The sequence below is a fragment of the Hyaena hyaena genome, unplaced genomic scaffold (genome assembly GCF_003009895.1).
Source record: "Hyaena hyaena isolate Hyena2069 unplaced genomic scaffold, ASM300989v1 scaffold_311, whole genome shotgun sequence".
In the NCBI taxonomy this organism is placed as follows: Eukaryota; Metazoa; Chordata; class Mammalia; order Carnivora; family Hyaenidae; genus Hyaena; species Hyaena hyaena.
The window spans coordinates 763,385-789,810 of record NW_024080944.1 but is presented as its reverse complement, the minus strand read 5'-3'; the positions used below and the strand labels follow the sequence as shown (position 1 = coordinate 789,810).

Below are 26,426 nucleotides of genomic sequence, written 5' to 3'. Positions count from 1 at the left end.
CCCATTCTTAAGGAAATAACTTTGAATTATTTCCTGGGGAACTCTTCATGGACAACCTTTGTTTTCATCTGTGAAGGCTGCCATAATAAAGTGTCATAGTCTGGGTGTCTTATAAACAACAGAAATGTATTTCTCATAGTTCTAGAGGCTAGAAGTCCAATATCAGGGTGCCAGCATGGTCAGGATCTAGGGAGAGTCCTCTTCTGGGTTGCAGACTGCTGGCTTCTTATATCCTCACATGGTAGAAAGAGAGTGAGCTAACTCTCTTATAAAGGGCACTAATCTTATTCATGAGGGCCCCACCCTCACAACCTAATCACCTCCTGAGGCCCCACCTTGGGATTAGGGTTTCAACATATGAACTTGGAGGGGGGCACAAACACTTAGTCCATTGGACCCTCTTTAGAGTTGATACCTCCCAGGCCCCGCATTCCTTTCCTTCCTAGCACTTGTTATCATTTCTAGTCATCCACGTATCTATATCTTTATCTTCCCCCCTTATTCTAGTATAAAATACATGGGGCAGGGACCATGTCTGCTTAATTCACTACTGTATTCCCACACCTTGCATGCAGGCCTCAGTACAGATGTGCCAAATGAATAAATAAATATAAAGTGGAAGTCAAAAGAAAAAAGAAGAGGAAAGAAAAAAAGGAAAAAGAGGAGAGGTTTAAATAAACCATGGTTTACTTAGCCAGCAACTGTACCAATATGCTGCAAGCTGTTTTAGAGCAGACATGGCCACTAATTATCTGTTCCTATAGCCATAGACTCTTCTCTGAAGACAGACTAATAGGATGTCGAAATATGTAGATATATAGAGAGATTGTGGCTCAGCACAGTGGCATATACCTATGAATTTCTTGCTTATAAGTGGCATACATGTTTATGTATATATACTACTGTGCACATACATCGTTTCATCTTATAAAAACTCATCCTTTTTAACAGCATTTTCCACTTTGTAACATGCTGTCACCTATGTTGCTCATTTGAATCCAACAACTGTCCTAAGAGTCAGGGAAAGGAGCATTATTCTCATTTTATTAAAGATCACTTGTAAAATAGCACATCAAACCACATCATTGTACAGACAAAGAAGCTGACACTCAGTGTGAAAGCAAGACTTCCTCAAGGTCACACAGCAAGTTCAGGAAGAGCTGGTGTTAAAACCAGATCCTTGCCTCCTTTTTTATACTCCAGGAAGAGTCCTGGAAAGGGTGCCTCTGCATCATGTGCAGGGGGTTCCGTGCCATTTAGAAATCCTACCTTGCATTTGTAGAATGGCTTGGCTACTGGTTAGGTGGGCCTCTCAGAGAATCCAGCCAACAGTTGTGGTCATGAAGGCAAGGCTCTGTGTTCTCTAGAGAGGGAAGATCTGGGCACTGTGGCTTATCTGATTCTGGCTGTACTTGCTTGCTCTGTGTATAGGTGTGATCATTGTAATGCAATATTCATACCACTCTGTTTTTTTAAGTTTAATTTCATTTTAGTTTATCAGTAGTAAAATCCCTGCTGGCATGTCATTTAATTTGCTCCCTGTGCTAATGATGATTCTGAAGCCTTTTACAGAAATGATTATATGGTAATACCAAATCTGATGGTGGATTCAAGCCATCATTTACAGTAATAGGATCATAATGAAGCTCCCTGGGGAATTTCTTCTTGTAATACTGTTAGGGAGCGGGGTAGGAATCTGCTTGACTTTATCCTACATTATTAGAAGATCCTCACTGGGGACCTCTCGTGGGAAAGGGCCTTTTCTGGCTTTGATGCTGAGGCTCAGGGCAAAACAAAGGATTACAAAGCAGTGGTCCTATGGGTGAAGCCAGACGGGGTGGCCACACCTGCTTATGGAACAGCTCATGAAAAGGATGGGATTAGAGAAGGTGGAGACCAGTGACTGCATGTACCCCACTCCCACTTCTGTGTGTAGACCCTTGTCATGCAGATTGACATGTGGGGAGGAGGGTTATTCTCTGTGCCTGCCTTCCAGCAATACTGTCTCCCTCCCCAATACTGATGTACCGTGTGAGCCTCACCAAGCCAGACACTGAGAACAGAATGAATGAGATCCCATCTCTGCCCTACAGACTGGGGGCAAATGCAAGCACCGGAGTTTCAAGGATTGGAATAGATGTCTCTGTGAGTGATGAGCGTGGGGGAGGAGAATTTGTTTAGTGAGGATCCAGGGGAGGAGGGAGGTGTCATCCCTACCTAAAGAATCAGCAAAGGCTTCTCAGAAGTGGTTGAACTGGGTCTTTAAAGACTGGTGGTGTTTTCCCAGCAGAAATGGGGTATGATTCATGAGAAGGTCATTCCAGGCAGATGGGACCTTATCAGTCAAGAACCCTGGGGATTTCCTGTTGTCTGCAGGGCCAGGCCAAGTTTTGTGAGGCTGGAGCTGACTTGTGATTCTGCTATTCTTTCTTGCCTTGCTTTCAAGGATCATAGAGGAGCCTCCAACCAAGCATTCTGCTGTTCCTTCTTTGCTCTGGGGACCAGCAGGAGTGGGAAGGGGAGGGAGTACTCTCATTCTTTATGGCTCAGAGACAGACTTCAGATCATGGAGTAAAGTTATGGGAAGGCAAGTCCAGATTCCATAGTTAGGAAATGCATTCTAGCAATGTTGGCTGCTTACTGTTGAAAGAGACAACAGGGTGAGGTAATGAGCTTCCCATCAATCACTGACTTGCTCAAACACTGAAAGGTAGCTAGACTAGGGTCAGAATGTAGACCCACAGGACCTGGCTGCAAAAAGACTGCCCCTCTTACCACGCAGAGACCTGGTGGCTGCCATGTGCATAATACCACAGAATTGGGAGCCAAGGGTTAGGCCCCAGCTAATGGAGGCATAGAAACTTGCTGACTGTTTCGCATCTTAGTTCTAAAATAATCAGTGAACAGCAAGCCATGACATCAGGCATTTCCTTTTATTAGCTCTTAGAAGACTCAGATGTTCTGGGAATATCATCGACAACCTCACTGAAGCATGTGGTGAGAAAAATACGTATGTATGTGTGTATATATGTATATCTGTGGTACATCGCTGAGGTTGCTGTCTGCTCTGCGGGGGGCTCAGAAGCGCTTCTGGAGGGCAGTCTGGATGTTTTTCAGCAGGCCCCACTTAGCTCGGTTCTTCCCACGCCCATCTGGGGTTACCACCTGAAATCAGAAGCAGAGAGCCATGGCACTGGCCACAAGGGAAACAGCAGCTTCCAGGAGTGAGGCCACTACTCTGCACCAGACCCTATACCCATCATCTCATTAACTCTCCATGAAGCAGGTGCTGCTGATCCCATTGTATGAATGAGGAAACAGCCTCACAAGGACTGGTTAACTTCTCACTTTTCTAAAGTCACATGCCTAATATGTGCTGAGCCTGAGATTCCACAAACCAGGTTCCATTTCTTTTTATAAAAGGCACCTCATTTAACTGCGTGCTGTGACCCCAGTTAGGCTTCATCATAGAGTAGCCCTCCAGGTGATCCCCAGTCCCTGGAAATTACCCCTGTCATCACTCTTATCATTTGTAAATTCCATTGAATGTGTTTGACTCTTAACAGACTGACCATCCTGACTGGGGTGTGGGGGAAGTACTGTTTTTCATCTCTGTAATCCCAATGTTGGTTACCGCAAAGAGAAGCTTCTTAGAGAAGTGAATGAAAGATGAATTGAACCACAATTTGTATATCTGTCAGTTGCCTCCCTCTGATGGTTCACACTGTGATCACAGTGAGTGGTCAGAACTACCTGGAAAGGGGAGACTGCACTGGGCAAGTTTCTTACAAGTCTAACTAACTCCACTTATACGTGGATCTTCTGGCTTTTCTTTGGAGGTGCTGGGTTTCTCTATGCCTCCGGTCTGGCAGCATTCCTGTTCTTTCCCTGTACACATTTACTGAAGAGGTGGTTAGGGAGTGAGGCTGAGATCCAGGAATGAGAGGCAGCCCACTGGATCAGCAAGCTCTGTCTAGATGAATCAGGACTCACAGGGCAGATGGGGTGGGGGTGTGGTTTGGGTGGCAAAGAACGATGTTTGTACACTGTCCCTATATACAAAGCTTGTAACTTTTTATATTACCCATTGCTGGATAAAAATGGAGATAACACAGAGAGACAGCCCTGGTAAAGGTAATAAAAATAGTGTAAAAGAAACACACTGAGCAATGGTAGTGGGTGAATACTGAAGGGATAACAGTGTTGTGGCAGAGTTGGGAATTGACTCATACAACATAGAGGAGTTGAATTTTGTCATAAGTAGTCAAGGTCTCCAGAGACAAAGATCATGCGTGATGTGTGAATGGGGCAGTAACAATTGGGGTGTGTCTATGAACAAGGGAATCAGATGTAAAAGGACAAAAGAAACACAGAACAGAACATGAGATACTGAAGAAATTAAATAATTGACATCCCTTTCCCTACCCAAAATGCTCAGATGGTTTTCCAAATGAATTCTAACAAACTTTTGAGAAAGAATTGTTCTAGAAAACAGGAAGAGCAAAAGCTTCCTACCTCATTTTATTAAGCTAATAAGATATTGATTCTGGAGCCAGATAAAAACAATATAAGTAAAACATTATAGGGCTAGTTCACTTATGATCATAGATACAATAATCCAAAATAAAGTATGAGCTAACTAAAACCAAGTATATTAAATAATCACAGCATGATCACATGGGGTTAATTCCATGAATGCAAGTCAAGCTTAACATCAGAGAATCAATGTAATTCATTTCATTAATGCCTTAAGGAAAAGAATCATATGATCGTCTCAAATAATACAAAAAATTGCATAAGGTTGTACAAGCTCTCAGCAATTTAGATGTGGAAGGAAATTTCTTTAACTCAATTAGAATTATACACCACAAACACTAAATTAAAAATCATCATAGCTCAATGGAGAAACCTTAAGATTAGGAGTAAGACAAGGATATCAAGCATTTCAGCCTCTATTTTCTGTAGGACTCATGGCTCTAGCCAATGTTTAGGGAAAGAAAAGAAATAGAGGTTCAAGGATTGTAAGAAAGAGATAAAACTATCATTGTTGATAAATGATAGGGCCATAGACTGGAAAAAGCAAGCAAAATCAACAGATAGACTCTCAGAATAATAAGAGAGTTTATCAAGATTGCCAGAATCAAGATCAACCTCCAAACACCAATGGCTTTTATTCTAAGCCAGGAATACATTAGAAAATATAATCAAATATAAGATAACATTCATAATATCTACAAAGTCTGTAAACTATCTGGTTAACCAGGAACACATAGTACCTCTATGAGAAGAATTTAAAAGCTCTAGTAAAGCACACTGAATGAAGATGATTTAATAAACAAAAATATCAAATGTCTCCATATTTAGAGACTCGATGCCATCCTAATCATTCTGTCTGGATTTTTTTTTTAGGAATTCAGTTTACTCTAAAATTTATATGAAGGAACAAATTCCTATGATTAGCTAAATAAACATTAAAATAGAAAGAAGGGTAATGGGTAGTCTTACTTTAGCAGTTCATCAAGACAAAGCAGAAAGCTGAAGTTAAGCAATAAAACCAGTGTGGTATTGACATAAAAACAGACAAATAGACCAACAGGAGACTATAGAAAAGTCAGAGACAACTTCTGAATATATGGCACTTTAATATAAGATTTCAGTGACACATTTACCATATACTAATGGAAGAGACATTGCCTGATAGATACTATTGAAAAACCTGTCTCACTAGATGGTCAAAAATGTGCATCCCTACCTAGCACTACACACAGAGGTGGACTCTGGGTGGATTAAAGCCCTAAATTTGACAGGTAAAACTAAAGTTAATAAAAGACTATGAGTAAGATTATCTTTGTGATCTAAGCGTATGGAAGGACTTTCTTAAATAATACTTCAAAAGGTCAAACCAGAAGGAAAAATATAACTGATGACTTTGATCATATCAAAATGGAAGTTTTCTGCTGTTTCATGAAATGGACTATGAACAAAGTTAATAGGCAAATGTCAGAATGGAGAAGATATTAGCAATATCTGAAACCATTATCTGGAATATATAAGGACCTAGTGCAAATCACCTAGAAAAAGAACAAATGCAATAGAAAAACAGGTGAAAGATATTTAGCAGGCTATTTACACAAGAGAAAATCCTGAAAACTAACAAGCATATGAAATGAAATTTCAAACAATAAGGAGATTATTTCACTTTGTACCTGTTGGATTAACAAAATAGTAGAAAGCTGGGCCATGCTACATAGAGGTAGGGCTTCGGTTATAGGGTCTCTCATTCATTCCTGGTGGACACGTTCATGCACACATTTAAACCAAGTATGCACATACTCTATGACCCAGCCATTTCACTCAGGTATATATATCTAATAAGGGCTGAATTATGTTCTCTCAAAATCCGTATGTTGAAGTCCTACACCCAGTACTTCAGAATGTGCCTGTACCGTTGATTCTTGAACAATGCGGGGGTTAGGGGCACTGACACCCATGTCAGTCTGTTTGACACCCATGCAATCAAAAATCCATGTATAACTTTTGGCTTCCCCAGAACTTAACTATTAATAACTTACTGGTGACCAGAACCCATACTGATAACATAAATGGTCAGTTAACTCATATTTTATGTATTTGTTATACATTGTATTCTTAAAATAAAGTAAGATAGAGAAAAGAAAATGTTATTAAGAAAATCATAAGGAAGGTGCCTGTTTCTCCACATCCTCGCCAGCATCTAGAGTTCTCTGATTTGCTCATTTTAGCCACTCTGACTGGCGTGAGGTGTTATGCTGAGCGAAATAAGTCAGGCAGAGAAGGACAAATATCATATGTTTGCACGTATAGGAAGATTAGGAGGAACTTGACGGAGGACCAAGGGGGAGAAGAAGGGCGGAAATGGTGGGGGAAAGGGAGAGAGGCAAACCATGAGAGACTCTTGAATGCTGACAAAAACTGAGGACTGATGGATGTGGGGGGAGGGGGGGATGGGCATAGAGGAGGACACTTATGGGGATGAGCACTGAGTGTTATGTGGAAACTAATTTGTCAATAAACTATTTGTAAAAAAAAAAAATAAGGAAGAGAAAATACAGTACTGTACTATATAAAGTCAGTGCATACATAAACTCACACAGTTCAAACCCATGTTGTTCAAGGGTCAACTGTATTTAGAGAGAGGCCCTTTAAGGGAGTGATTGAGTTAAAACGGGGTCATTAGGGAGGGCCGTAATCCAATCTGACTGGTGTCTTTATCAAAGGAGGAAATGTGGACGCACAGAGACCTGTCAAAGGTACACTGTCACAGAGACAAGGCCGTGTGAGGACACAGGGAAAAGGCCAAGTGTCTCCAGCCAAGGAGAGAGGCCTTAGAAGAAGCCAGACCTGCCAACATCAGGATTTTGGACTTCTGGCTTCCAGGACTGTGAGAAAATAAATTTCTGTTGTGTAAGCCACCCAACCTGTAGCATTTTGGTATGGCGGCCCTAGCAAACAAATACAATGTTCCAGAGAAATCCTCATACCCCTGTCCTGCCCACAAAGTGTCACGAGTGAGGCTGTCCACTGCAGACACCAGGTCACCTGGGTGTCTGTCTTGGCTAAGTGAGCAGGTAAAATGTGGTGCCCAAATGTACATTGCAAAAGATGAGGCAGCATTAGGAATAAGGGAGTGAATGAGCATAAATACATGGCTATAGCATAAAAACACTGTTCAGGGAGAAAAGGTGAGAAACTAAGTAGGATATGTGGCACAACACTACTTGTGCAAATTACCAGCACATTCAAAACAATACATACCATGTAAGAACTCAAGAAAGCAATAAGATACACATAAAACATATTAGAATGGATGTCTGGGAAGGAATGGCCACAGAAGGGAATACATACATAGACAAGAAAAGGGCCTTGCATAGACCACTGTTGAAAATGGACCATTAATTGAAGTGTATGATTAATTCAACCCTCTGTAATAGGTCCAGCTTGATCTAAATTATCCTCACTCCAGGGTTCACATCTGTCTGCTGACCAAGTAGGGAGAGGCCAGCTGGACTCTATTTGCATGAAGGATCAAGCAGCAATTTGGAAAAGAATAAATCCTAAGGAGATAGGGAGTGCAAACCATTTTTCTTTCATTTCAGGGCAGGAGGTGGCTGTGAGTATGTGGGTGGGTGAGGTAGGTTTGGGGCAGTTAATGTGAGTGTGGGATAGTGTTGGTCTCTCAGATTGCCCTACAATCCCACCTCCTGAAGATGCACATCTCAGCCTAGACAGGAGGACTGAAGTAGGGACAGAGGTAAAACCAGTAGGAGGATTTCATGAAACCCAGGTAAGATGCCCAGGGAGGCCAGGCAGTCTGGCTCTGGGCCTGGAGTTCCAGCCGGGGCAGGAAGGAAGCACTGCAGAGACTGACTTGTTGGCAGGGCTATTTCCTGAGCACATGGGAGACACCAGGGGTGACCTCCAATACAGACTGAGGAGGAATTTGAGGGGATGAGTTGGGTTAGGAGTGGGTGCATTTCCTGAGGAGGTATCAGGAAAAACCAAGAAAAGTAGCAGTTTGTGACTTGTTGGACTTGAATTTTTACCTCCAAATGTGATGTAACTGAGAATATCTGGTTTACAGACTGTGGTAGGCAGAATTATGGCCCCCAAAGATATCCATTGATCCTGGGAACATGTGAATGTGTTATGTTTCACAGCAAAGGAGAATTAAGGTTCCTAGTCAGCTGGCTTTAAGACAGAGATTATGCTGAATCATCAGGTGGGTCCAGTGTTATCACAAGCGTCCTTCAGAATGGAAGAGGGAATTAGAAGAGAGCCAGAGAGATAAAGGTGTAAGAAGGATTCAACCTAATGTTGTTGCCTTTGAAAACGCAGGAAGGGGCCAGGAGCCCAGGAATGTGGACTGCTGCTAGCAGTTGGAAAAGGCAAGAAAATAAACTTTTCCTAGAGTCTTCAGAAGGAACACCACCCTGCTCACACCTTGATTTTACTTGGTGACACCCACTTTGGAGTTCTGATCTCCAGAATTGTCAGATAATAAGTTAATTTGTATTGCTTAAGCTATTAATTTGTTACAGTGGCAATGGGAAACCGATGCACAGACGTAAAGTTAGGTTTGTCATGGGAAGACTTCCTGGAAGTTAGCCGAGATCTGAAGTCAGAGGAAGACAAAGTAAGCAGCATTTTCTTTTCAGAAATGGGGATGGGGGTCAGGAAGTACCTGGGGACTAGAGAAAGAGCAGGAAGAGAAACTGGGCTAAGAGATATATGACTTGCTTAAAAACACGTTTGTCCGTTCCTTCAAAACTATAAGGCTCTTGGATGTAAGAAACTCTTGGCTGAGGACTGTGGGTAGAGAGGAATGAGGAAGGCCAGCAAGACACCTGTCCTCCTGGGCCTAATAGAGTCAGGGTTTAGGCTGTGGCACACCAGTTCAAGTCCAATGCTCAGACTTGCCTCTCAAAAAGATAAAAGTCCTGCTCTGGGGTGCCTGGGTGGCTTAGTTAAGCATCTGACTTTCGCTTAGGTCATGATCTCGCGGTTCATGGGTTCGAGCCCTGCGTCGGGCTCTGTGCTGACTGCCAGCTCAGAGCCTGGAGCCTGTTTCAGTCTGTGACTCCCTCTCTGGCTCTCCCCTGCTTGCGCTGTCTCTCTCTTAGAAATAAATAAAACATTAAAAAAAAAAAGTCTGCTCTCATTGCTGTTGGATTTGGCAACATTTTCCTGGAATGAGGTGCCAGGTCCCCAGTGTGGGGCCCACTGGCCCAGATTTAGCTGAATCTGAATGTGGTGCAGGGGAACAAAGAGCTCCAGCCTTGGATGAGATGTGGGTTTCCACTCAACTCCTTCAGTTACATGAGAGCACTTTCCCTCTGGAGCTTCAGTTTCCTCATCCGTAAAATAGAAGCAGTAACTCTCCACATCCAGTGGTTGGCATGATCAGTGATAACGAATACACAGTATCTGACACGGAGTCAGCCTTCAATAAATGGGACCTTTAAAATGCATTCAAGTTAATTTTCATGCTTTGTGTATTATACTTCAAATAAAATCCCTTAAAAAAATCAGCAAGCCACAGACTATGAAAATCAAATATGAAAGGTGTTACTTCACTTCCTTTTCAAAAGTACATATGATAGAAATATTGTATTTTGGATAAGAAATGATCCTGCTACCTCATTACAGCATTTTAAATGAAACCTTTCAGGAATACCTGCCTAGAACCGATGCCAAAGGAAAAGTATTTCGATTTTATAGGAAAGAACTGAAGTCATTACTTTTATGAAGCTTTATAAATGTCATTCAAACACACCATCTTAGTTTCATTTGCTATTGAAGCCTTTACTTATGCAAATCATGACAAATGTTAAGGAAACCAGTGTTTCCCCTAGAATGCTAATATAATCACAAAAAGAGAGGAAGAATTACTTCTGAAGGAAAAATCTATATTGCAGCTCTGCGAGTCAGATAAAAATGAAGCTTCCAGAAAACCTCATTAATTAGTGCTGTGCTCATTTAGAAATTGTGTTAAAAAGCAAAGAACTGGAATGAGTTTCCTTCCCATATAGGGAGTACAAATTAATCGCATAAACACAGTTTCAGGGAAATGTTATTTCTTGACTGATTGCATAAAACACTTAGCTTTCAGGCATCTTATGGTACTTTGTAATTATTAATTTTATTCATCAATTTATTTCTTCACTCTTTAATTTAGACGTTCATTCATATATTCATTTGTTTGGTCACATTTTCAGACATGTATTCATTCAATAACCATTAAGAACCTGTGATATGCACAGTGCTGTGGTAAGCATTGTGGGAGAAAGAGAGATGAATTAGATGTGAAGTTTGTTCTCAGGAGTTCAGAGCTTAAGAGGGAGGGCAAAACATCTACTTAAGAAGGGCTGACACAGTTCAGTCTCTCCACCCCCTTTCCTTGTGCCTAGCTTGTAAAAATAATAGGAGATGTATTAAAAAAATATCAGTAACAGCACTGAGTGCCCTTCATGGGCAAGACATTTTTGAGGAATTTCTTAAAAATGAGAAGGCAGATGGAATTAGATGAAGGAAAAATCCATAGCTGAAATGCAAAATATGGTAGCAGCTATGGGTGTTCCATGCTTGGGAGAGAAGGGTGGCAACATGAATTGGGCCCTGAGGCAACTGACAGCTTAGCTGGCTGGGGTAGAGCGAGAGGAGCAGGCAGGCTGACTTTCTCCTTCTGCCTCCTGCCAAGGTGAGTATCTGGCCTCCGTGAGAGTGGGAAGGGGTTCATGCGAGTGCCTGCTCCAGAAGCAGTCCTGACTAGAGAGCTTCTGCCTTCAGCTGATTTGCTACTGGTACAATGACCAACAGCATAATCCTGCCCTCACCCTACCTCCTACTTCCCTTCATCACTAGAGGTAGCAGCCAATCAAATACTCATCTGCAAACATTTGACCTGAGACAAGGGAGTGTTGCTAGTCAGATTGTATTGGTCACACAGAAGTTGGGCCAAGACAATCCAAAACCACAAGCAAGCTGAATTTAGAGGAAGGAATACTACAAACTAGCTGAAAGTGATGCAGATTCCAACAGAAGCAGACATGGAAGTGTGGGCAGAGAGAGAACAGAGAGAGAGCGATGGAAGGGAGAGGAACTGATGGCTTTCTAGTTCCCTTGAGGATCAGGTGTATGTGTGGCTGGAAGTGGTCTCATGAGATTCCTCTTTCTCTGTACCATGCATTTCCCTTTTCAAAAGCTGAAATGAATGAACTTACTGTTTTTCCTCTAAAGAATCCCTGAGTAAGCCATAATCTACTTGTATAGCTTAGTACGATAGCTAGTACTATCCTAGTACAATAGCTCTACGAAGTCTTGATATTTTTCTTCCTTTTCTCCTTTATCAATAAAATTAGACTCATGAATGTATATCCCCTGGGGATATAAAGAAAAGTCAGCTTCAAATCATACACAAAAAAGGAATACTCCTATACCTTTTTCGGGGGGAGACCATTCTGACATGCTCAGTGGTTACTCCTTGACTTTCAGATAAACAACAAATAAATTTTTTAGTATAACTATGTCTGAAATATTGCATGGGACATACTTATATTAAAAAAATATTTGTTGCTTGTGCCTTTTATTTATGTCTGTTAAATCTGGCATCCTACACTTGCTTTGAGTCACTACCGAGATTAACAATGAACTTTTTTTTTGTCCTTCTCATACCACAATTATTTGTTTAATAGACCCTGAGCTCCTTGGAAGCAAGATTATGTCTTATTTTCCTCTGAATCTCTACATCCTAACAGAATGCCTGGCCCAAATGTTTTTTGAATCAAACTGAACTAACGATGCTCAGGCCTCATTTGCCAAGTTGGTTGAGACCAGCAGCCCTCTCTTTGACCCTGAGTTAACAAGTTTTCTGGGATCAGAGGGGGCAGTCACACTGTGGGTTCTGTGATCTTCTGATCATCCTGACAGAGCTGCATTCAGAGCTTATAAAGAAAATCTGAGAAAAAAATGTGCACAGTACCTTGCAGATGTCACTCCATTGCCCAGGACCATTATTGTTGATGGCTCTAACTTTAAACAGATACTCAGTGTTGGGGGTCAGGTTGTGCAGCTCCAGATTCTGCTGCATTATATCTTGAATTTGCCCACAGAGCTCTGTCCGCACATTGTTAGGAGGGGTAGTAACAAGTTCATAAAACTCCATCTCAAAAGAGTCCACATCTTCTGTTGGGCATGTCCAATAAACCTATGAAGCAATGAACATATGGATGTGGTACTAATATACAGTATTCTGCTTTCTTTCCCATAAAGATTTGTGTCATTAACTATCAGTAGGGTGGATTTAAGCTGACCCCATCTCCTCCAGCTGCTGGGGACTTCAGTGTGGACTATGTGCAGCAGTCTTGAAAGGCTACCTGATAAGGCCTGACATGATGCTCATAATGCATTTCAAAAATAGAAGAATGCTCCTCTGGGTTCTGTTACCATCAGTCAACATGGCAGTGACCACTGTTCTCTTGACATCATTAACCAAGGTAGCTGCCATTGATTGAACACCTTCTATGCATCAGATTCTGTGTCAGACTTTGCCTAACTCGCCTAGTCTTCACAAATCCCTGGAAGGGAGATTTTATTATCCCATTTTACAGTTGAGGGTCAGAAAGATTACATTTAGCCAATTCCAGACCACAGTCTATTAGACAATGAAAAGTGTATCTATTCCAACCCTCTATTTTATACATAAGTAAGTAGAGTACCAGAGAGGTGCAGTGGCTTACCTAAGGCATGAGGAATATATGTTCACACTCAAAACGTAAGATAATCAATTTTTGGAAAGAGATATTAACAAGTGTCAACTAGCAGATTGTGACCTGGCAGATATTTTCTATTTCTAAACAGATAATTGTGTTCTCTATTTTTTAATAAATTAAAATGGTATTTATAAAATTAATTTATAATTACTCATAAGTGCATAAAGTTTTGTGAATTTATAATTGATTTTTGGTTATTTTTATATACTTATACTTTTAAAACTTTTTATAAATTTATATGACTAGTCAGTAAAAATTAAATTATTTTTTTCTGAGTATGAAAACAAACATTATAAAAGACTTGGAAAATACAGAAAAAATACAAGGAACAAAGATAAACATCACTTATAATCCAAAAATTCAGTTAAAAATTCATTTCTTTTCAATTTTAGAACATACACAAACACATAAATACATATAATTTGGATTATATTTGTTTGACTCCTGCTTCCTTTTGTTTTTTATATTTTATATATTTCCCTATATTATTATTTTCCCTATATTATTAAAATATAGGTAATTATAGGTAAATCACCATTTTAATAGCTGCCCCATAAGTGATTTGATCCTTTAGTAGCCAAACATTTAGGTTGTTTCTAATTTTACACTCTAATAAATAATGATGCAGTGAAGACTTTTGGGGCATGAATCTTCACCTGAATTTTTAATCATTTCTCTGGGGAAGATTTCTAGAAATAAAATTGAGTTTTATAAAAAATATCCTTAGGATTTTTATTAAGATACATATCAACAAGTCATAAGACCAACTTTGTGAATTTTTTCTATGCCAAAAGCCTAAAGGGGGACTGTTGGTCAACCATCACTTGAGAGAGAAGTCAACACAGGTTTCATCTTTGGCATCACTGAGCACTAGGATTCCTGTGTGATTTCCATTCCATTATCCTAAGAGGGATCACTGATACCTTCACATCAAATAGCACTATTTGGCAGTAGATTTAGATGTCCTCTCTTGACAGGCAATGACTTGACTAGGTTTTCCTGTGTATGCCCCTCTCTTGGGCTCTTACAGGGACCACTAGCCAGTGGCATGAGGTGACTGTTTTCCAAGTCCAAATATGGAGCAGACATCACCAGAGCAAGAAACTGCTCTAAGGTCTAAGTTGCATGGAGAGACGTAATGCCATCACTGAGCTAAAGTCACATACACTGCAGGCTTTACTGATCCAGTATCATTGGAAATGAAGGTTCAGTTACTCATTTGTAGGTGTCTCTTATGTGAAGGGCAGAGATACTTTGCTGTGTCTGATAGCCCATGGGAAGGTATATTCTACTTTGCAAAGTAAGGTCATTCTTGCTGGCAATTAATAGACTCTAAAACATAGATTATGATGTCTCAGGAGAACAGCAAAGTAAAGCTTGGTTAGTGTCTGGCTTTCATTTTCTTGTTTTTAGACCCTTGATACTAAAGTGTAGTGTGCAGACTGGCAGCAATGGCAGCACCTGGAAGGTTGCTAGAAACAGAACTTCGGGGCCCCTTGAGACCCACCGAAACAGAATCTGCGTTTTAACAAGACCACGAGGTGCACATTAATGTTTGAGAACTAATGGCTTAGACTTCAAGGATGCTAAAAGTCTTTGGGAACGTGCTCAGATTATGAGGGCAAAAGATGGGCTCTGCCACATGGAAGCAGGCCATGGGCTGGCCTGGGAGATGTCCCTAGAGAGAACCCCAGGAGAGGCAAGGTGTGCTGTGATAGGATATCTAATTGCAAGTTAATCTTTTTCCTTCCTTGAACTTTAATAACACATATATAAACAGTTTGATTTAGGCTCAGCTGGATTTGAATGGAATGTTAAGGGAAAGGTTATTTGTCCGTGTTAGGTCAAGAGGGTCAAGGAGGAGTCATGTCTCCTGAAGTCAGATGATGGCAGCTGTAGAGGTCTGTGAGAGATCAACACTTCCCCCCACCCACCCCCAAAACCAAATCTTATGAAATTAGAATTGGAATTCCTTTGGGGATTATCCTTCTGTTCTTTCCAAATCATAGAGTATGGATGCTTTCTTTAGGAAAGGTAGCAATTTAGAGGAATCATTGCTGACAGATAATGGAGCCTATATTTCTAATTGGATTTTCTATGTTCTCATTACAATTGCAGGCTTTCCTCCTGGGAAATATTACACCCTCCAAGCAGTCTCTTCAAAGTACTTTGGTTCCCAAATTGGGATGCCTTTGAGACGGGGTTGGGGCTTTCAGATGGATTTTTGACTATGTGTTAAATACATTGTTTGGTTTAAGCCAATATTGAGCTACTTAAGATTTTAAGAACTTAGGAGCAGACTTGAGTGACTGAACCCTAGAGGTCAAAGAGGTAGATGCAGCCTTTTCTGACTACCCACCTCCATTCTTTACCACCCGTCCTCCCACCTTGCCCATGGGCCCAGAGTCTTCCTTACCTTGGCAGCTCTAGGATACACCAGAGTCTGGTAGATAACAATTGGGCCTGGGGTCTTCATAGAAGCATCATTGAATGAGTACCAGTTGTGGAAGCTGCTGCTATTTTTCACACACTGGTTTTCTGCCCCTGTACTCCAGTAGCTATAGAGGCCATCTGTGGGTTTGGCAGGTGTGGCTGACTGGGCTCGCCCACAGGCTTCCAGACCCATTTTGGCCTTCTCACGGCTGGTGTTGAAGGACAACAAGGAAGAACTTCGCTGGTATATCTGCTGGTTGCCGAAGCTGTGAGTGCTGAAAGTGACCTTCCTGGAGATCATCATTTCTGAGTGCATGGGATAGGGGGAGGGCAGGGAGTCCCCTGAAGAGCCTACTTTCTTGGGTTCTGTGGGGAAGAGCTCATAGATGGCACTGGAGAGCTCAGCAAAGTTCAAGGGCATGCAGTGCAAGGAGTGTAACCGGAGCTGTGGGTCAGGCCGAAAGGTGCTCTGGATGCCATCCTCAATCTGGTCCACCAGAATCTTGGCAGACTGCAGGAATGCCACCTGGCCTGTCTCCTTCAGTGCTTCCTTGGAATAGGCGATCAGGCCATCCATTTCGTTCACTTTCATGGTTGTGACGTATACATATTTTTCAATCTCCTTCTGCCTGGACACCTCCAGATTCTCTATCTGCTCCATGACGGACTTCTCCTTCTCCTGTAGAATGCTGCGCAGCTTGAGAAATCCGTTTCTAATCTCTTTTCGCTTCACCTCCTTGTCAGCTTTAAAGCTGTTTTTTAAAATGTTGAACTCCATTAGGTCATTATCAATCTCATAGCGGACTGCAAAACAACCAGGTTAGTGACTTTGGTTAAAATTTTCATCTCCCCAGGTGCCAAAGCTGACTGGAGTGAATTCCCTCAGATTCCATGAAAGTGGGCGGAGAGGGAGGGAAGGCACTGTTCAGTAGTAGAACTGAAATAGGCTCGAACAGGTTTATGACATGCATCTGGCCTCCCTCAGGATGCCTCACCTCTGCCTTCTTGTCTAATACTTACCTCAGGAGTACCAGCCTTTCTTTCCTTGGCATAGTTATAGCTATAGTAATCCCTGCGGCCCTGAGTTGGAACTGAAAGTTCAAGGCCACCCTTGATATGAATTTCAGACTTCACTTGTCAGCATGTTGGACTTGAGAAGAGGTAATGTCACAAAGTGACTGGTTTTCCCTGTGTGAAAGTGAAGCTTCTGCAGGGGCAAGAGAAAGAACTAAATTTGTGATGACTTCTTCTAAATGCTGCCTTGCCTCATTCATCAAAACTCAGCCCTAGACAACAGTAGGAAATTAGCTGGGCTTCCTCTCTTGCCTTTCCCCCATTTCCTTCTAAAAAAGAGTCTTCTGTTGCACTTCAAGGAGAACTCAATTTGTTCTGGATTCTCTTAGCTGGTTTTTGGATTTTAAGTTCACTCAGTCATTCAACAAACATTTACTGGATACCTATGTCACATGCCTTCCAAGGTACTAGGGATACAGATATGAATATGAGAGGGCACCAATACTCAAGACAGTCATAAATCCAAAGATATTACACTGTAGAGGATGCTATGATTGAGAGTATGTGGTACATCTCTGTGAAATGAGTACCTTCGTTGGCTTTACAGTGATTTAGACATCAGGCAGTGCAGTGATGTAAAGACATGTCAACCTTCTGTGGCCTAGTCTAAAGGTAAGGTCTTCCCTTGATAGGCCAACTTTGCAGTGAATTGATGGGCTCTAATCGTCACCAGATTTTACTCATGAGTAGGCATGCCCAAGATTTTTTTGTACTTTGTTCTTAACATAGTCCCGGGTGCTTAATCGTCTGGACCTTTGTGGCTGGTGGCCATTGTAACAGTGATGTGCATATGGGTAAGAGAAACCCAGGAGTCCTGTCAGACCATGAGAACAGGGAGCATGGCTCTCTTAGTTATCACTATGACTAGGGTGTGTAGAAGGGCTTGAAAGGTATTTATTGAGTGATAGCCATTCTGTCCTGTGTTCTGACATCTTTGGAGTAAATGTTACCGTTTGGCCTATTTTGTGAAGCTGCTGTTTCCTCTGCCCACCTCTTCTCTCATGCTGGAAGAGAAGGGATGATGAGGCAATGCAGATAAGGGCTGAATGGGAAACTATTAGGGTGATTGCTGAGGAGCTAAGAAATGCTTCCCACTCTCCCCCAGTGCAAGCCCACTGTGACTTATGCCAGCTAAAATTCCACTTTGTTCATTAATTTCCTTGACTGTTCAATAGTTATTCACTGCCAAAGAATCTTGCATAGGAAATTCTTTGCTTCATTAGAGATTAATTAATTTTATGTTTAGTCCTGAGAGGTAGTATAAAAATTCCTTAGGTGAGGGGGGAAGAGGCAGCACCCGAGAAAAAAAGAGGCCAAAAGCACCCCTCCTGCCATCTTACAAATTGGGCAACTGTGCAAGAGCTGGTCCTAGAGCAAAGTTAAGTCAAAATCTCTCTCAGGCAATACACTTAAAAGTAGCTATTACTTATTACGTATTTATTATGGGCCAGATCTATATAATACACATACTATGGATCATTTCTCTCTATTATCATATATTACATGTATCTTCCTATGAGGAAGATATTGTTCCTATTTATAGATGAGGAAACTAAGGCACAGGGGGTTAAGTTACTGTCCAGTGACACACAGCAAGTATATGGGAGAAACCAAGGCCTGTCTTGATAGATAATTCTATCTAAGATAATTCTACTTATCTGTTTATTCTATTTATCTATTTATCCAAAGCCTATGTTCTTAATTGCTCCAGTCGTGGTTCTCAGTCCTCTGTGAGCACCAGAATCTTCTGGGGGAACTTTAAAGAAAACTCTTCTCTTGGCCTCACTTGGTGAGATTCTGAACTGGCCTGAATTGGGGCTCAAGAATCCAGTTGAGGCAGTTAGCAGCTGCCGGGAATCTTCTGGGGATCTTGTTAAAAGTACAGATTCCCAAGAAATTGGTATAGATGGGGCCTGAGGTTCTGCATGTCTAATGGGCTCCTGGGTGGTGCCATTGCTACTGGTCCTAGTTAGTAAAGTTCCCAAGTGGTTCCAGTGTGCATCCAGGGGTTGACACCACAGCTTCAAGCGACCCAAACTAGATCCTCCCTCCAGGACCCAGAGTTTCTGTGTTTTGTCAGGTCACCTGCTTTGAATTACTTGAAGATTTATTTAAACTGCAGATTTATGGCACCTTCCCCAAAAATGAATTGAGCCCTTAAAAGCAAGTTTGAATTCTGGTTAAAAAAATGTGAGGGGCGGGAGTGCCTCTCAGTCAGTTAAGCATCCGACTTCAGCTCAGGTCATGATCTCACCATTTTTGAGTTCAATCCCCACCTTGGGCTCTGCACTGACAACTCAGAGCCTGGAGCCTGCTTTGGAATCTGTGCATCCCTCTTTCTCTGGCCCTCCCCTGCTCATGCTCATGTTCTGTCTCTTGTCTCTCAAAGATAAATGAACATTAAAAAAATTTTTGAATTAAAAAAATATTTGAGGGGGGTTCCCTCAGCAAGGTTGGACAGGGTAAATTTTTTACCTACATATAAATAGATATGCCATGAAGATGACACCTGTCCCCTTCCAATTGCTGGGCTCTTTGGAATTTACACTGATGTCCCCTTATATTGAATTGAATTTCACTGGTCTGGCTTCTAGGTGCTCTGCACTCTGAGAAAACTATCCTACATTTCTCCTGTGTTAAAGGCTTCTTATGGTTGCATGGGTGGGGGAGGGGGTGCGGCACAGCAGACCTCCACAGAAGGGGAAGAAACTTCCCTTCTGATGCTGAGGCCCCAGAGAATCCAGCTGAACCCAGGCAGTGATTCCACCTTAAGAAAACCCTCTGGGAACCAATGGGACTACCCATTTGCTTGGTACTGTGGCTCCTATAGAGTTTCTTTAATATAGAGACCTCCCTGATGGCGGTTCCAAAACAAAATAAATATCAATTGACAAACAATGTTTCCTAGTATAAGCATTTGGGAAATGAAGGTATTCTGAAATATCCATGCTGGTGAGAGGTCGCAGGTGACAGAGTTAGCAAAGTCCACCTCTGACCCACCTCAGCATCCAACAGGACCTTTTTGTGCAGCTCAGAGAAAAACTGTCACTCACTCATATGTTCAGTCATGTTTACACATGGACACTGAAATATCTGACAAAAGGAAAAGGCTGGGGTGACCTGGTGTACTTGGGTCACTTGATGCAGGCCAGCCCTTAAGGAAATGGAATAGACCACAGATTGTGATGGTGGTAGTGGTGATGGTGGTTTCTTTTGTATTCCAATCCTCCAGTCTTTAGATTCTGGTCACTGTTTAGCACAGAGCAGATTGCCAAAGGAATGCTATGGATTTAATTAACGTGGACGTTGGAGTCATATAGTCTGGGTTTGCCATTTACAAGTTGCCTTGTGCCAGTGACTTCTTGGAATACCCATTGTCTTATTAATGGAGGGAATTTTAGTGCCTGTGCTGTAGGCTGACTGAGGAGACTAGACATACTTCTAAAGGGCCTGGGCAAAGTAGGCCTCTACTCAAGGAAGCTATTCCCAGGGGCTACAAGCCCTAAAAGGATGCCTGAGTTCCTCATGTCTAATCAAGTGGATCCACACCCAGAAATTATGAGGCTCTTTGCTGAACCCTGCAAGATATTGTTGTACTGGTTTCCAGCATGGAAACTAGGCTCAGTTTCCCTTACACAAAATGTACCTGTTTTATTGGTATCCAATAGAAAATAACCTTGAGCAGGCATGCAGAGGAAAAACCAGCTTTTGATCAGAATGTTACTGGCTGTTTCTGAGTTTTTCTGTTTTTATGTGTTTGTTACCAGTTCATTTACTTTGGTGTTTGCAAGTTTTGGGGAAAACACTGTTAGGGAAAATTTTAAATCAAAATAATTCTCGCATCGATTTAATTTTTTCCTCTGCAAATTAGGAAAATACAGAAGATATTCTTTTGTGACAAAGCCCTTTAAAAAGGCTCACAGAACTTTGGGATACTGGAAGATTAAACTTCTTATTTTCCAAAGGAGGAAATAAGGTCCAAGGTCATGAAGATTATAACCAAGCTTATAGAATCTTTCTGCACTGATTATGTGCCAGATACTTTTTTGCCTGCTTCATGTAGAGTAACCCATTTAATCCTCACAGTCACTCAATGGAGTTACTACTGCTATGTCTGTTTTATAGATGAGAAAACCAAGGCCCAGGGAGGTTAGGAGGCTGGTAATGGTTGTCGGGCATGCACACTACGCCAGTGGCTCATAGTCTGGGGCAGTGTTTCCCAGCGCTTGGACTGGCACACCAGGTCGGGGAGGCTATCACCAAGCAGACTGCCAGGAGCCGTTCTCCCTATTGAACTAGGGGTTACTGCGCTGGGAAGGGAAGGGGACCAGGACCTGCTTTGAACTTGGCGATGGCGCTGAAGAGTGCAGCCGCCCTCTCAGAGCAGGCGTCGATGAGGCTGATAGTGTCGTGGCCATTGTGGAAAGCCGTCTTGCAGAAGGTGCAGAGCAGCTGGTTGTCTAAACGGCAGTACTCAATGATGCGGCTGGACGGGTGGTGGATGCAGATCCTTTCGTCCTGGTCCTCGGTGCTGGTGTCCACGAAGATGTGGTCCTGCATGGCTACATCTGAGTGGAAGGACTTGAGGCAGTCGTTGCAGAGGTTGAGGCGGCACGTGATGCAGCGCTTGTAGGCGATGCGCCGACTGCGGCAGACCTGGCAAAGGATGGGCCCAGTGGAGTTGTCGAAGCGCCACTTGAGGTAACCATGCTCCTGCATGTAGCGCTTGGTGAGGCGCCCACGCAGGTAGTTCTCGGGCAGCTGCATCTTATGGCTGTAGGGCATGCAGTGCGAGTGGCTGCACAAAGGGCAGACGAGGATGAAAAAGTTCTCAGTGACTTCGGCATGCTTCTGCAGTTGCCGCAGGCACTTCTCGCACAGGCTGTGGTTGCAGGGCAGTATGAACGAGTGCAGGCGCAGCCGCTTGCATAAGGGGCACGAGAGATGGTGCACTAGGTTGCTGGTCGTGGACATCGTCTTCACCTCATTGACCTGGGTGTCGCTGCTCCCGATGCGCAGCGCGGTCTTGGAGCTGGAAGGAGAAGCAGACACGGGGAGGGCTAAGGAGGCCGGCTCCAGAGCTCACCCCGTTTCTGGCCTCTGAAAAGAACTGGGGGTCACTGCGAGGTAGGCCAGTGTGATGGCAGGGAGCACAGTCTAAACCTGCCTCCACTATCCTTTAGCTGGGTGACCTCAGATCAGTTCATGAACCTCTCTCTAGCTTTTTCCTCTTTATAAAATTAGTAGTCACATTATAGAGTTTCTTCAGGGCATTAAAACTACATTTAATACCTACAAAGCTTGAGAGCAGTCCCAGGAACACAGTAAGTGCTAAACGACCGTACATTGTGATTTTTGAGCAAGAGAAAACAGGAGAGACTTGTCTGCACCATCCGTGGGGCTTCAGTGTTCTGTTGCTCATCAGCAAGGTCACAGAACAACAACACCTGTCAAAGCCATTCTGGGACTGTGATAGAGCAAAGCAGAAATAAGACTACTTCATCCTGTTTGAATCCCCGCAAGACAACAACATCTTCCAAACCACTAAAATGACCAGATCTTGCCTATTCTGGTTAATGGGGACGACTGCTGCTTTTTCACCAATGGCAGCATTAGGCACCCTGTGTCCTTCTCATCCTGTACACCAGATTTTTATTAAGATAGCCACTGGGAGATTTACCCCCACTTTCTCACCTGAAATGAGCCTAAATCTCATAATAACTTGCGGATGCCTTCTTACCAAGACATCTCTCTCTTAACCATGGTGTATGTTCTCACTTGTTGCAATGACTTAGTAAATCCAATCTCGTCCACCTGCAGGTATGTTCTTGGTGAGTTTTGCTTGGCAGGCATTGACATCGTCAGTATTACTGTATGTAGGATGGAACACAGAAGAGGATGGATAAAGTGTCCTTCCCAGGACACCAGGAGGTCAGTCCCTGAGCCAAGCATAGAACCTGTGTGTTCCGACCAGCAGACTGACATGTAAGAGTTAAAGGTCTAGGCTCTAGGGACAGATTGTTCATGGCAAAATTCACCCTTTAGTGCTGTACCTTTGAGATGAATTTCCTAACCTCTCCCATTCTCAGTTTTCTCATCTGTAATCCAATGGTCAAAGTTAACAATACTTTTCATGAGAATTTTACAAAGTCTACATGAGGCAATCCATGATAAAGTGCTGAACTGCTGGTACGTAGTAAGGACTCAATAAATATGGTCACAGCAGTTATTCCCCTCTGGTACTGGTCACCTAATGTCCACAGTAGAGGAAAACAGTGGTCAAGTCCATGAAAAGCATATGCTTCTACTGTGTGTGTGTGTGTGTGTGTGTGTGTGTGTGTGTGTGTGTATGTGTGTGCGCACGTGTGTGTGTGTTGATTCTTTATTTGTCTAATATCTGAGGCTGACTTCATATATTTAATTGTAGGAACTATGGATGAAGTGAAAGCATACTTGTAAAATTCAAGTGCATGTTTTAAGAAGCTACAATCAGGGCAAAAGCAGTTTATGAAAATAAATGAATTAGCTGTGGGGATGGAGATGCAAACAGATACACAATTTGTGACTGATCCTGTCTCTTCTCTTCTGTTCACATTAGTGACATTTGAGTGTTGATCTTGACATTGTGGCTGTATTCTCTCCTGTTTCTGACTTCTTGAAGTTCCTATATGCCCCTATCTCCTTCCCCATGGACCTATGTCTCAAAGCCCAGAGAGTCAAAGCTGCTGCCAAAGCTTACTGAAAGGGAGTGGCCCTATGGTGACAGAGTGTGCCTTTTGTGGGCACTCAGGCTCCTGGAAAGTTCATCCCTTAGGGATATATTTGGGTGCTGAGTCCTAGGCCTGCTGGCCTCGATGTTCTCAGCCCATTTCCTCTCTGCTGTCTCAGTCTCCTTCCTGGGCCCTGAAGGGGTCACTGGAGGTTCAGTGAGTTGTACACGTGGTAGCTGGAGTTGTACACGTGGTAGCTGGATGAATCTCTCTAGTTCGGTATGGTAGGACTCTGAGAATCATGGTGTAATATTAAGAGGGAGTGAAGGTGACATTGGTGGAAGAAACAGAGAGCAGGGCTTAGAGGTATCCCAGGAAGCTGGGGTGGAGATAAAAAAGGAAGTGGGAAATAAATGAGAAAGTCAGAGAGAGATGCATGAGACCAGAGTGGGACTGGATGAGTGAGGTGTTGAGCTAGAAGTGGCGATGAGGAGCAGAGGAGGCAGTGATTCAGAAATCAGGATAGAGGCCAGATGGAAGATAAGCCTCAGTGTACCCCCTGCCCACCTCCTGACATTTGCAATAGCATCTCTGACTATCCTCTGAAAGCCTCAGGCTTGGACCCGGGCATTCAGTGGCTGTGGCTCCATGCCCAAACAGCCACCAAACCCAGCAGCCTTGCCTTCTTGCTGAGATATCTGGCCTTTCCTCCTCTGCACATACCCTCCCTCCAATTTAAGCCTTTTCTAGCATCTGGGTTCTCACTGTGTCACCCAGCAGGTGTCTTGGCTTTCCTCCTGATTCCTCCAGGCCATCTGTATTTTAGTATCACTTGGGGTGGTGTTTACAATTCTGATGCCCAGGTGATACCCAGGACCAATGAAATCAGAATGGCAATGAGATCCTTTGTAAAGACCCCTGAGGTGATTCATGTAAAGCAGTTTGGGAGCTACTGACCTAAGGCATCTTCCCACAACACCAATGTCATCCCTCCTCCATTGAACTGTGGCCAGTGACTCTCCATTTAGGCTCTCTAAGTGGGGCATTAAGAGAGGAATGTGGATGCGACTTTCTACACCTGAGAACTTCTGGACTTGCATCTAGAACCCCTGGATTCTCTACCCATGCAAACACCACAGAGCTCCATGAATAGAGAGCAGTATTTATTAAGCATCTACTAAGTGTTGAACTGCAAGATGGATCATATTCTTCTCCTGAATTTACTGACCTTGCTCACAGAATTGTTTTTCCAACCTGAAAGTCTTCAAACCCACCTCTCATTTTTCTGCCTCTGCAAAAACTCTCATCTTATAGTTCTGAGCTTTGATCTTTCCTTGTCTAAGAAGTCTGCCTTCACTACTCCAGACTCATAGGTGACATAAAAGGACTGCCTTGGTCAGAGCAGGAAGAGAATATGCAAGTGCTTGACACAGAGCATTCATGCCCCACATGAGTAACTGAGACCCTAAGTTTCATGACTTCCAGATAGGTAGAAAGAGAAGGCTGGCAGGAGTTGGTTTGGGGTACTTATAAAGGACATAGGGGTCAAAAGTGGCCTGTGGAAATTATTACTTTTCCAATAAGTGTTGAAGGTATCAAAAGCTCAGAGGAGGAAGAGAAAAGGCAACTTACATTTTTATATCCCATAACAGATTTCAAGGTGCATTCACTAATCCACAAACCCATGACAGATCCTAAACTCTCCATTTTGCAGTACAACATTTTTAAGTTAAGGCACAGATTCTGGGTTCAAAGTCTGGCTGCATCTTACTAGATGTGTGATCCTGGGCAACTTAACCTTCCAAAGGCTCAGTTTCTTCTTTGGTGTGGTGGCTGTGGGGTGAGTGTTGCCTGAGGTCACACATGCAGTGCCTGGGAAGTGGCTTACACACTAAGTCTTAGCCACTACTACTTAGTGCAGGTGAGAGAGTGCAGTGCTTATTCGCACAGCTGATGGGGCATGGATTTGGAACTCAGGGCTTGATGTGGTTACTGGCTGTTTAGGACATGCTTAATTGCTACAACATTCTTGGCTTCCTTTTTTCAGATGGAGAAAGGGACTTGGGGTGGGGTCATGTATGGAGCCCACAGTTGGCAAGGAGCCCATTGGGCACCCAGCACTTACGATGTGCGGATGCTCTTGAGGTGGCCCTTGTGGAACGTGATGGTGACCTGACGGCAGCAGCGGCTCTCATAGTAGTAGCACTGGAGGTTGCTGCTGGCTGTGCAGCAGCACTTGCAGTTGGGGTCATTGGCCCAGGAGCAGCAGCACCAATGGCAGTTGGGATTCTCAGAGCAGGTACAGTGGCAGCACTGGCAGTTGCGCTCATCTTTGTAAGGGCAGGGGAAGCAGGTGCAGTTCCTCTCTGAGGTGAAGAGGAACCTGCAGCACAGACAGGAGCATAGTCGAGGACAACATCTCTGCCATGTACAACATGGAAAGCAAACACACATGGCAGTCTCCATGGCGCCTACATGATGGCTACCAGCTGCCGAGAGCTCTTGACACCTTCTCAATCAGAATCCTATGGTCTCCTAGGCAGGAGTCCCTCCTCCCCCTGATGAGGTTCTCAGCTTGGAGGTTGCAACAGGTTGGCTATTATGAGGCCTTCACAGGTGGTGTCCCTACTAGGAGGCTCCTGGGCTGGCATTTACATATATCAGCCTGAGGCCATTTGCTTATGTCACAATCCCTGTCTCCCCACCATGTCTCACCATGCTGTGTGGGTGAGATATTGGGGGTAGTGGTGGGGGGTGCTGATGGACACTTCATGCTTCCACAGGATCAGGTACACAGGAGGGTTGATGCAAAGAGCATTCTGGAGATTTAGCTGTCACTTGTCACCTTTTGGGTTATGGGGTGGATTCCAGAAGCCATTTCTCTTCTCTTGAGGTTTCCCCT

The 26,426-nt window shown here is 43.2% G+C and overlaps 1 protein-coding gene across 1 annotated transcript; it reads right to left on the bottom strand.

Annotated features, from left to right (window-relative positions):
* Window positions 1-2,914: 2,914 nt before the first annotated feature.
* TRIM42 (tripartite motif containing 42) lies at window positions 2,915-26,133 on the bottom strand. The gene is made up of 5 exons (XM_039248554.1): window positions 25,650-26,133; window positions 21,149-21,846; window positions 15,724-16,544; window positions 12,518-12,742; window positions 2,915-3,165 (listed from the first exon to the last, which is right to left on the bottom strand). Exons 1-5 carry the CDS (start codon window positions 25,988-25,990, stop codon window positions 3,079-3,081), a joined length of 2,172 nt encoding a protein of 723 aa, XP_039104485.1. The 5' UTR covers window positions 25,991-26,133; the 3' UTR covers window positions 2,915-3,078.
* Window positions 26,134-26,426: the final 293 nt, after the last annotated feature.

Excerpts from the sequence above, each read along its gene's own strand:
- TRIM42 (XM_039248554.1), bottom strand. The coding sequence starts at position 25,990 with ATGGAGACTGCCATGTGTGTTTGCTTTCCATGTTGTACATGGCAGAGA. Across the intron at positions 21,847-25,649 it reads CTCAAGAGCATCCGCACATC|CTCCAAGACCGCGCTGCGCA; the intron begins GTAAGTGCTGGG and ends TTCTCCTTCCAG. Across the intron at positions 12,743-15,723 it reads TGTATCCTAGAGCTGCCAAG|GTTTATTGGACATGCCCAAC; the intron begins GTAAGGAAGACT and ends ATTGCTTCATAG.